Raw genomic sequence first — 12360 nt, 5'->3', positions numbered from 1 at the left:
GTAGACTTGGGGAAATATGGGGATGCATCCATGCGGACAGAAGACCCCAGCCTTGTCAGGGCCTGTGGTGAGGCCTAGGAAAACTGTGGGTGCCGCATCCACACTGACAGGAGTCTCCAGCCTCCTCAGAACCCACTGTGAAGGTTTGGGAAGATTATGGGCCACATCCATGCTGACAGGAGCCCCGAGCCTCCTCAGGTCTTATGGTGAGGCTTGAGGAAAATGTGGAGCCACGTCAACCCTGACAGGAACTCCATCCTCCTCAGGACCAGCACTTTGGCTTCAGGACATATGGGGCTGCGTCTATACTGACAGGAGCCCACAGCCCCCTCAGGACCCGCGGTGAGTTTTCTGGGGGACGTGGGGCCATGTCCATGCTGACAGGAGCCCCCGGCTTCCTGAGGACCTGCTGTGAGGCTTCCAGAGGATGTGAGACATAGTCCACAGTGACAGGGACCCGGCGTCCTCAGGACCAGCTGAATATGACTCAGGAACACGTTGGGCCATGTCCACACTCAAAGGAGCCCGGCTCACTTGGACCGCCTGGAGGACTCTGGAGGAGCCATTGGGGGCCACGTCTACATCAGAAGGGACTCCTCAGAACCACAGGGTAAGTGAAAGGGCAGAATGAATGGTTGGGTTAGGGGAGGGGAGGTAGTTGGTGGTTACCCTTAGGTTATATGTTAGGTGTTAATGATTATGCTTATGGTTATGGATTAGAGGTTAGGTGAGGCATAAGGGTAATGGTCAATAGTTAAGAGTTCGGATGGGGGTTAGGGTAAGGGACAGGATTTACTGTTAGGGTTAGGGTTTAGGCTCTAGGGATTAGGGCAGGAGTTTAGGAGTTGGGGTTAGGGTTATGGTTAGAGTTAGGGTTGGGCTTAGGTTTGCAGTTAGGGTTAGGGGTTAGGGTGTGAGTTAGGGTTAGGGTTTAGGGTGAGGGGTTAGGGTTATATTTAGGGCTAGGTTTAGAATTAGGGCGAGGGTTAGGGTTAGGATAGGGTTTAGGACTAAGGTTAGGGTTATTGTTTGGTTAGGGGTTAGGGTTAGGGACAGGTCATGGTACGGTTTTGGAAAAGAGTAAGAGATACATTAAGGGAGTGGTTTAGGGGTTAGTTTTAGGGTATGGGTTAGGGTACAGTTTGGGGTATGAGATAGGATTAGTATTAGAGGGTTAGGGTTAGCGTACAGATTAAGGTTAGTAATAGGATTTGAGTACAGTAAGATTAGGTTTAGAGGTTAGGGTTAGGGTTAGATTTAAGGTAGCGGTCAGGGTTAAGGGTTTAGAATAGGTTTAGGAGTTAGGGTGAGGGTTGGCAGGAAGGTTCAGTGAATGTGTTTCGGTCTTTGGGTTTGTGTTTGGTTTTTGATTAGTGATAGGTCTTGTTTAAGGGTTAGGTCAACATTAGGCTTAAGTGTAGGGTTAGGGTTATGTCTGTGTATGGTTAGAGTTTGGGTCTTGGCCTGTGCCTGCATTGGGACTTCTAGTATCTTGGGCAGTTTAGTTTTATGCACTCTATTTAGGTTTTGGGTTCACAGATAGCCTGACTCCACCAAGTCAGTGGACTCCCCAGAGAATCAAAATCCAGGCTTCTGCTGTGGTCAGAAAAGACTTGGCAGGCTTCTCCCGAGCTGAGCTAAGGAGGGGATTTGTGACTCTAAAGACTCTTTATTTGGATTTTCAGTTGCGTTTCTGATTTTTTCTCTGGTGCGCACATGTTTCATCAATACTACCAATTATTATTTTAAAGTTTTACTTGAATTCCTCTTTGTAAACACAGTATGATATAGTTTCAGGTTTACCACATACTGATTCAACCCTTGATTACAACGCCTGTACTGGTCACAGGTGCTCTCCACTATCCCCATCGCCTGGTTCCCCATCCCCCCCACCTTCCTCTGGTATTTATTAGTTTATTCTCTGTGGTTAATAGTGTGTTTTTTTGTTTGCTTCTCTCATCCCCTCCTCCGCCCCTTTGCCAGTTTGTTTGGTTTCTTAAAATTCACATGTGAATACAATTGTATGTTATTTGGTATATGTCTTCCTCTGAGTTCATTTAGCAGAAGTCCTTTCCGCTTCTCCCACGTCATTGTAAATGGCTTCATTTCATCCCTTCTGATGAACGAGTGATGTCGCAGTATGTATATTAACCACATTGTCTCGACCCATTCATCTGTTGATGGACATCTGGGCTGTATCCACAGTTTGGCTCTTGTTGATAATGCTGCTACCAACACTGGGCTGCGTGTCCCTCTTCGAATCTACTAAACAACATCTGTATACTCGTGGTAAATACCTAGCTGTGCAATTTTGGAATCGTAGTGTAGCTCTATTGTTAAATTTTTTTTATGATAGTCACAGAGAGAGAAGCAGAGATACAGGTAGAGGGAGAAGCAGGCTGCATGCACTGTGAGTCCGACGTGGGATTCAATCCCGGGTCTCCAGGATCGCGACATGGGCCAAAGGCAGGTGCCAAACCGCTGAGCCTCCCAGGGATCCCCTATTTTCAACTTCACGAGGACCCTCCACAGTGTTTTCCACAGTGGCTGCACCTGTTCGCCTGCCCACCAGGAGTGTAAGGGGCCTCCCTCTTCTCCATAGCCTCAATACACCTGTTGTTTCTTCTGTTCTTAATTTTAGCCATTCTGATGGCTGTCAGGTGACATCTCATTGTGGTTTTGGTTTGCATTTCTCTGCTGATGGGTGACGCTGAGTGTCTTTCCATGTGTCTCATGGCCATCTGGATGTCTTGTCAGAGACAAAGTCCATTCATGTCTTCTGCCCATTGGCAGTTGGATAAGTTGTGTTTAGGATGCTGAGATTTATATTTCCTTTATGTATTTTGGATACTAAATCTTTATTGGATGTGTTGTTTACAAATATCTCCTCTCATTTTGTATGTTGCCATTTAGGTTTGGTTGTTTCCTTCACTTTGTAGAAGCTTTTCAATTTGATGAAGTCCCAATAGTATTTTTGCTTTTGTTTCCCTCACCTCAGAGGCATATCTAGAAAGAAGATCCAATGGCCAATGTCAAAGACGTTGCTGCCTATCTTTTCTTCTTTGTATGGTTTCAGGTCTCACATTTAGGTCTTTCATCCATTTTGAATTTATTTTTTATATATATGGTGTAAGAAAGTGGTCAAGTTTCATTCTTCTGCATGTTGGCTGCCTGGTTTTCCCAACACCATTTGTTCTTATCCTGGGGTCAGGGTTAGGGTTTGTTGAAGAGACTGTCTTTGTGCTTTGGATATTCCTTCCTGCCTTGTTGTTGATTATTGGATCATAGAGTTACAGGTTTGTATCTGGTTTCGGCTTTCCATTCTGTTCTATTGATCTAAGCATCTTCTGTTGGGAGATCCTTGATTAGTGATTCAATTTCTTTGCTGGTTATCTGTATGTTAAAGTCTTATTTCTTCCTTTGTCATTTTTGCTATGTTATATATTTCTAGGAATTGATCTATTTCTTCCAGGTTCTAGGTTGCTGGCATATAATTTTTCGTAATGTTCTCTTACAATCGTTTGTATTTTTCTAGTGTTGGTTGTTATATCTCTTTTCTCATTTGTGATTTTATTTGAGTCCTTTCTCATCATTTTATCTTTTTTCATTTTTTAAAGATTTATTTATGGATTCATGAGAGACACAGAGAGGCAGAGGTATAGACACAGGGAAATTGAGGTTCCATGCGGGGAGCCTGATGTGGGACTTGATTCCCCAGGACATCGGGATCATGACCTGAGCCAAAGCACATGCTCAACCACTGAGGCACCCAGGTGCTCTGCTGATTCAATTCCTTTACTAGTTATGGGTCTGTTCACATTTTCTATTTCTTCCTATTTCAGTTTTGCTTGTTTGCACATTTCTAGGGATTTGTCCATTTCTTCCAGGTCTCCCAGTATGTTAGCATATAATCTTTCATAGTATTCCCTTATAATTGTCTAATTTGTCTGGTGTTGATTCTGATCTCTCTTCTCTCATTTGTGATTTTATTTATCTAGGTCTTTCTCTTTTCTCGTTGATAAGGCTGGCTAGGGCTTGATCCATTTTCTTAATTATTTTGAAGAACCATCTCTTTGTTTCTTTATTCCATTCTACTGCTTTGTTTTTTCTGTATTGTTTATTTCTCCTCTCATCTTTATTTCCCCCCTCTTCTATAGGCATTAGGCTTTCTTTGCTATTCCTTTTCCAGCTCCTTAATGTGTAGGGTTAGGCTGTGTATTGGAGACTTCTTCTTTCTTGAGGTAGTCCTGTATTGCTATGTACTTCCCTCTCAGGACTGCCTTTGCTACATCCCAGAGGTTTGGAGAAACATGTTTTCATTTTCACTTGTTTTAAATTTCCTCTTTAATTTCCTGGTTGCTCCATTCATTCTCTAGTAGGATGTTCATAATCTCCACGTATTTTTGGTGTGTCCAAATTTTTTCTTACTGTCGACTTCCAGTTTCATAATGTCGTGGTCCAAAAATGTACAGGGTGTGATATCAACCTTCTTGTACCTGTTGTACCTGTTGAGGGCTGATTTGTGGGCCATGATATGATCTGTTCTGGAGAATGTCCCATTTGCACTTGAAAGGAATGTGTATTCTGCTTTAGGTTAAAATGTTCAGACTATATCTGTTGAGTCCCTGTGGTCCAGTGTGTCAAGGCTATTATTCCCTTTTTGATTATCTGTATAGACGATAGGTCCATTGCCATAAGTGGGTGTTAAAATCCCCTGTCATTGTATTATTATCAGTGACTTTCTGTACGTTTGTTGTTAATTGGTTTCTATATTTCGGTACTCCCAGGTTGGCAGCATAAATATTTAGTTGTTTGAACTTTTTTTTTAAATAAATTTATTTTTTATGGTGTTCAATTTACCAACAAACAGAATAACACCCAGTGCTCATCCCAGTAAGGACCCCCCTCAGTGTCCCTTCATACATTCAACCGCACCCCTCTCCCTCCTCCACTTAAAGCATCCCTAGTTCCTTTCTCAGAGTTAGGAGTATTTATGTTCTGTCTCCCTTTCTGATATTCCCACACATTTCTTCTCCATTCCCTTATATTCCCTTTCACTAATATTTATATTAACCAATTGAATGAGAACATATGTTTGTCCTTCTCCGATTGACTTACTTCACTCAGCATAATACCCTCCAGTTCCATCCACATTGAAGCAAATGGTGGGTATTTGTCATTTCTACTGACTGAGTAATATTCCATTGTATACATAAACCACATCTTCTTTATCCATTCATCTTTCGATGGACACCATGGCTCCATCCACAGTTTTGGCTATTGTGGACATTCCTCCTAAAAACTTTGGGGTGCAGGTGTCCCGGCGTTTCATTGCATCTGAATATTTTGGGTAAATCCCCAACACTGCAATTGCTGGGTCTTAGGCCAGGTCTATTTTTAACTGTTTGAGGAACCTCTACACAGTTTTCCAGAGTGGCTGCACCAGTTCACATTCCCACCAACAGTGTAAGACGGGTTCCCTTTTCTCAGCATCCTCTCCAACATTTGTGGTTTTCTGCCTTGTTCATTTTCCCCATGCTCACTGGTGTGAGGTGGTATCTCATTGTAGTTTTGATTTCTATTTCCCTGAGACAAGTAATGCAGAGCATTTTCTCATGTGCATTGTTAGGCATGTCTGTCTTCGTCTGTGAGATTTCTGTTAATGTCTTTTGCCCATTTCATGATTGGATTGTTTGTTTCTTTGGTGTTGAGTTTAAGAAGTTTTTTATAGATCTTGGAAACTAGCCCTTTATCTGATACGTCATTTGCAAATATCTTCTCCCATTCTGTAGGTTGTCTTTTAGTTTTGTTGACTGTATTCTTTGCTGTGGAAAAGCTTCTTATCTTGATGAAGTCACAATAGTTCATTTTTGCTTTTGTTTCTTTTGCCTTCGTGGATGTACTTTGCAAAAATTTACTGTGGCCGAGTTCAAAATGGGTTTTGCCTGTGTTCTCGTCTAGGATTTTGATGGACTCTTGTCTCACATTTAGATCTTTCATCCATTTTGAGTTTATCTTTGTGTATGGTGAAAGAGAGTGCTCTAGTTTCATTCTTCTGCATGTGTATGTCTAATTTTCCCACCACCATCTATTGAAGAGACTGTCTTTCTTCCAATGGATAGTGTTTCCTCCTTTATCGAATATTAGTTGACCATAAAGTTCAAGGTCCACTTCTGGGTTCTCTATTCTGTTCCATTTATCTATGTGTCTGTTTTTGTGCCAGTTGCATACAGAGTATTGATGACCACAACTTTTTTTTTTTGATGACCACAACTTTTAATGCAACCTGAAATCTGCCATTCTGTTGCCCCCAGATATGTTTTTCTTTTTTAAAATTCCCCTGGCTATTCAGGAGTCTTTTCTGATTCCACACAAATCTTAAAATAATTTGTCCTAAACCTCCGACGAAAGTCCATAGTATTTTTATAGGGATTCCATTAAACGTGTACATTGCCTGGGTAACATTGACATTTTCACAATATTAATTCTGTCTATCCATGAGCATGGAATATTTTTCCATCTCTTTGTGTCTTCCTCAATTTCTTTCAGTAGCATTCTATATTGTTTATGGTTGAGATCCTTTACCTCGTTGGTTAGGTTTATTCCTAGGTATCTTATGCTTTTGGGTGCAATTGTAAATGAGATTGACTGCTCAATTTCTCTTTCTTCAGTCTCTTTGTTAATGTATAGAAATGCCATTGATTTCTGGGCATTGATTTTGTATCCTGCCAGGGTACCAAATTGCTGTATGAGTTCTAGGAATCTTGGGGTGGAGGCTTTTGGGTTTTCTAGGTAGAGTATCATGTCATTGGTGAAGAGGGAGAGTTTGACTTCTTCTTGGCCAATTTGAATGCCTTTAATGTCTTTTTGTTGTCTGATTGCTGAGGCTTGGATTTCCAGTACTATGTTGAATAGCAGTGGTGAGAGTGGACATCCTGTCTTGTTCCTGATCTTAGGGGAAAGGCTCCCAATGCTTCCCCATTGAGAATGATATTTGTTGTGGGCTTTTCGTAGATGGCTATTAAGATGTCGAGGAATGTTCCCTCTATCCCTACACTCTGAAGTGTTTTGATCAGCAGTGGATGCTCTATTTTGTCAAATGCTTTCTCTGCATCTAATGAGAGGATCATATGCTTCTTGGTTTTTCTTTTGGTGATATGATGAATCACATTGATTGTTTAATGAGTGTTGAACCAGCCTTGTGTCCCTGGGATAAATCCTACTTGGTCATAGGTGAATAATTTTCTTAATGTACTGTTGGATCCTATTGGCTAGTATCTTGTTGAGAATTTTTGTATCCATGTTCATCAGGGATATTGGTCTGTAATTCTCCTTTTTGGTGGGGTCCTTGTCTGGTTTTGGAATTAAGGTGATGCTGGCCTCATGGAACGAATTTGGAAGTACTCCATCTCTTTCTATCTTTCCAAACAGCTTTAGTAGGATAGGTATTTTTTATTCTTTAAACGTTTGATAGAATTCCCTGGGAAGCCATCTGTCCTTGGACTTTTGTGTCTTGGGAGGTTTTTGATCACTTTTTCAATTTCCTCTCTGGTTATTGGCCTCTTCAGGTTTTCTGTTTCTTCCTGTTCCAGTTTTTGTAGTTTCTGGCTTTCCAGGAATGCGTCCATATCTCTAGATTGCCTAATTTGTTGGCATATAGCTGTTCATAATATGTATTTAAAATCGTTTGTATTTCCTTGGTGTTGGTAGTGATATCTCCTTTCTCATTCCTGATTTTATTAATTTGAATCTTCTCTCTCTTTTTTTTTTAATAAGGCTTACTAATGGCTTATGTATGTTATTAATTCTTTCAAAAAACCAACTCCTGGTTTTGTTGTTCTGTTCCACAGTTCTTCTGGTCTCGATTTCATTGAGTTCTGCTAAAATCGTCATTAACTATCTTCTTCTCTTGGGTGTAGGATCTATCTGCTGTTTTTTCCCTAGCTCCTGTATGTGTAAGGTTAGCTTTGTATTTGAGTTCTTTCCAGTTTTTGAATGGAGGTTTGTATTGCGATGTATTTCCCTCTTAGGACTGCTTTTGCTGCATCCCAAAGATTTAGAACGGTTGTATCTTCATTCTCATTAGTTTCCATGAAACTTTTTTTTATAAGTTAATTTTTTATCAGTGTTCAATTTACCAATATACTGAATATCACCCAGTGCTCATCCCGTCAACTGCCCCCCTCAGTGCCCATCACCCAGTCACCCCCAACCCTCGCCCACCTCCCCTTCCACCACCCCTAGTTCGATTCCCAGAGATAGGAGTCTTTATTTTCTGTCTCCTATTCTGATATTTCCCTCATATTTCGTCTCCATTCCCTTATATTCCCTTTCACTATTATTTATATTCTCCAAATGAATGAGAACATACACTGTTTGTCCTTCTCTGATTGACTTACTCTACTCAGCATAATATCCTCCAGTTTCATCCATGTTGAAGCAAATGGTGGGTATTTGTCGTTTCTAATGCCTAAATAATATTCCATTTTATACATAAACCTCATCTTCTTTACACATTCATCTTTCAATGGACACCAAGGCTCCTTCCACAGTTTGGCTATTGTGGACATTCTGCTATAAACATCAGGGGTGCAGGAGTCCCAGCATTTCCTTGCATCTGAGTCTTTGGGGTAAATTCCCAAAGGTGCAATTGCTGGGTCATCGGGCAAATCAATTTTTAACTCTTTGAGGAACCTCCACTCAGTTTTCCAGAGTGGCTGCACCAGATCACATTCCCACCAACAGTGTAAGAGTCTTCCCTTTTCTCCGCATCCTCTCCAACATTTGTGGTTTCCTGCCTTGTTCATTTTCCCCATGCTCACTGGTGTGAGGTGGTATCTCATTGTGGTTTTGATTTGTATTTCCCTGTATGCAAGTGATGCAGAGCATGTTTTCAAGTGCTTGTTGGCCTTGTCATTGTGGTCCTCTGTGAGATTTCTCGTCATGTCTTTTGTCCATTTCATGATTGGATTGTTTGTTTCCTTGGGTTTGAGTTTAAAACGTTCTTTATAGATCTTGGAAACTAGCCCTTTATCTGATACATCTTTTGCATATATCTTCTCCCATTCTTTAGGTTGTGTTTTAGTTCTGTTGACTGTAACCTTTGCTGTGCAAAAGTTTCTTATCTTGTTGAAGTGCCAATAGTTCATTTTTGCTTTTGTTTCTTTTGCCTTCATGGATTTATCTTGCAAGAAGTTACTGTGGCTGAGTTCCAAAAGGGTGTTGCTGTGCTCTCCTCTAGGATTTTTTTAAACTTTTATTTATTTATGATAGGCACAGTGAGAGAGAGAGAGAGGCAGAGACACAGGCAGAGGGAGAAGCAGGCTCCATGCACTGGGAGCCCGACATGGGATTCGATCCCGGATATCCAGGATCACGCCCTGGGCCAAAGGCAGGCGCCAAACCGCTGCGCCAACAAGGGATCCCTCTCCTCTAGGATTTTGATGGACTCTTGTCTCACATTTAGATCTTTCATCCATTTTGAGTTTATCTTTGTGTATGGTGAAAGAGAGTGGTCTCGTTTCATTCTTCTGACTGTGAATGTCCATTTTCCCTGCACCATATATTGTAGAGACTTTCTTCCAATAGATAGTCTTTCCTACTTTATCGAATATCAGTTGACCATGAAGTTCAGGGTCCACTTCTGGGTTCTCTATTCTGTTCCATTGATCTATGAGTCTGTTTTTGTGGCAGTACCACACTGTCTTGGTGACCACAGCTTTGTGGTACACCCTGAAATCTGGCACTGTGATGCCCCCAGATATGGTTTTCTTTTTTAAAATTCCCCTGGCTATTCGGGGTCTTTCCTGATACCACACAAATATTAAAACAGTTTGTTCTAACTCTCTGAAGAAAGTCCATTGTATTTTGATCGGGAATGCATTAAACGTGTATATTGCCCTGGGTAACATTGACTTTTTCACCATATTAATTCTGCCGATCCTTGAGCATGGAATATTTTTCCATCTCTTTGTGTCTTCCTAAATTTCTTTCAGTAGTGTTCTATAGTGTTTATGGTTGAGATCCTTTACCTCGTTGGTTAGGTTTATTCCTAGGTATCATATGCTTTTGGGTGCAATTGTAAATGAGATTGCCTCCTCAATTTCTTTCTTCAGCCTCATTGTTAGTGTATTGAAATGCCATTGATTTCTGGGCATTGATTTTGTATCCTGCCATGCTACCAAATTGTTGTATGAGTTGTAGCAATCTTGTGGGGGACGCCTAGGGTTTTCTAGGTAGAGTATCATGTCATCGGTGAAGAGGGAGAGTTTGACTTCTTCTTTGCCAATTTGAATGCCTTTAATGTCTTTTTGTTGTCTGATTGCTGAGGCTAGGACTTCCAGTACTATGTTCAATAGCAGTGGTGAGAGTGGACATCCCTGTCTTGTTCCTGATCTTAGGGGAAAGGCTCCCAGTGCTTCCACATTGATAATGATATTTGATATTTGCTGTGGGCTTTTCCTGGATGACTTTTAAGATGTCGAGGAATGTTCCCTCTATCCCTATGCTCTGAAGGGTTTTGATCAGGAATGGATGCTCTATTTTGTCAAATGTTTTCTCTGCATCTAATGAGAGGATCATATGGTTCTTGGTTTTTCTCTTGCTGATATGATGAATCACATTGATTGTTTTACGGGTGTTGAACCAGCCTTGTGTCCCGGGGGTAAATCCTACTTGGTCATGGTGAATAATATTCTTAATGTATTGTTGGATACTATTGGCTAGTATCTTGTTGAGAATTTCTTATCCATATTCATCAGGGATATTGGTCTGTATTCTCCTTTTTGGTGGGGTCCTTGTCTGGTTTTGGAATTAAGGGGATGCTGGCTTCATAGAACGAATTTGGAAGTACTCCATCTCTTTCTATCTCTCCAAACAGCTTTAGTAGGATAGGTACGGTTTCTTCTTTAAAAGTTTTTTAGAATTCCCCTGGGAAGCCATCTGGCCCTGGTCCTTTGTGTCTTGGGAGGTTTTGGATGACTGCTTCAATTTCCTCCCTGGTTATTTGTCTGTTCAGGTTTTCTATTTCTTCCTGTTCCAGTTTTGGTAGTTTCTGGCTTTCCAGGTAAGCGTCCATTTCTTCTAGATTGCCTAATTTATTGGCGTATAGCTGTTCATAATATATTTTTAAAATCGTTTGTATTTCCTTGGTGTTGGTAGTGATCTCTCCTTTCTCATTCATGATTTTATTAATTGGAGTCTTCTCTCTCTTCTTTTTAATAAGGCTGGCTAATGCTTTAGGTATCTTATTAATTCTTTCAAAGAACAAACCCCCAGTTCTGTCGATCTGTTCCACATTTCTTCAGGTATCGATTTCCTTGAGTTCTCCTCGAATTTTAATTAACTATGTTCTTCTGTTGGGTGTAGGATCTATCTGCTGTGTTTTCTCTAGCTCCTTTATGAGTAAGGTTAGCTTTTGTATTTGAGTTCTTTCCAGTTTTTGAATGGATGCTTGTATTGCGATGTATTTCCCTCTTAGGACTGCTTTTCTGCATTCCAAAGATTTTGAACGGTTGTATCTTCATGCTCATTAGTTTCCATGAATCTTTTTAATTCTTCCTTAATTTCCTATGACCCTTTCATCTTTAGCAGGATGGTCCTTCACCTCCACGTGTTTGAGGTCCTTCCAAACTTCTTGTTATGATTTAGTTCTAATTTCAAGGCATTATGGTCTGAGAATATGCAGGGGACGATCCCAATCTTTTGGTATTGGTTCAGACTCAATTTGTGACCCAGTATGTGGTCTATTCTGGAGAAAGTTCCATGTGCACTTGAAATTGAAAAGAATGTGTATTCAGTTGAGTTTGGATGTAAAGTTTTGTTGATTTCTGTGAAATCCATCAGGTACAGTGTATCATTTAAAGCTCTCATTTCTATGGTGATATTGTGCTTAGAAAACCTATTGAGTATAGAAAAGGCTAGACCTAAGTCACCAAGTATATGTGTATTATTATGTAAGTTTTTCTTTACTTTGTTTATTAATTGATTTAAATGTTTGGGAGCTCCCACATTCGGGGCATATATGTAGAGGATTGTTATGTTCTCTTGTTGGGTAGATCCTTTAAGTATGATGTAGTGTCACTCTTCATCTCTCACTGCAGTCTTCAGGGTAAATTTTAGTTTATCTAAGGATGGCTACCCCTGCTTTCTTTTGAGGACCATTTGAATGGTAAATGGTACTCCAAACTTTTATTTTCAGGCTGTAGGTGTCCTTCTGTCTAAAATGAGTCTCTTGTAGACAGCAAATAGATGGGTCCTGCTTTTTTTATCCAGTCTGAAACCCTACGCCTTTTGATGGGGTCATTAAGCCTGTTCACATTCAAAGTTACTAATCGACAGATATGAGTTTAGTGTCATCAT

The 12360-nt window shown here is 40.6% G+C and overlaps 1 protein-coding gene across 1 annotated transcript in view; it reads left to right on the top strand.

Annotated features, from left to right (window-relative positions):
• The first annotated feature begins 505 nt into the window (after positions 1-505).
• The window catches only part of LOC119878448 (dipeptidyl peptidase 1-like), a 79377-nt gene continuing 67522 nt past the window's right edge, over positions 506-12360 (top strand). Inside the window, exon 1 of the mRNA XM_038589080.1 lies at positions 506-610. Within this exon, the coding sequence (XP_038445008.1) occupies positions 506-610 (105 nt within the window). The remainder of the gene's footprint in view (positions 611-12360) is intronic.

Source organism: Canis lupus, unplaced genomic scaffold (genome assembly GCF_011100685.1).
Source record: "Canis lupus familiaris isolate Mischka breed German Shepherd unplaced genomic scaffold, alternate assembly UU_Cfam_GSD_1.0 chrUn_S1638H1829, whole genome shotgun sequence".
NCBI classification, from domain to species: Eukaryota; Metazoa; Chordata; class Mammalia; order Carnivora; family Canidae; genus Canis; species Canis lupus.
The sequence above is the reverse complement of the archived record's forward strand: the minus strand, read 5'-3'. Positions and strand labels throughout refer to the sequence as shown.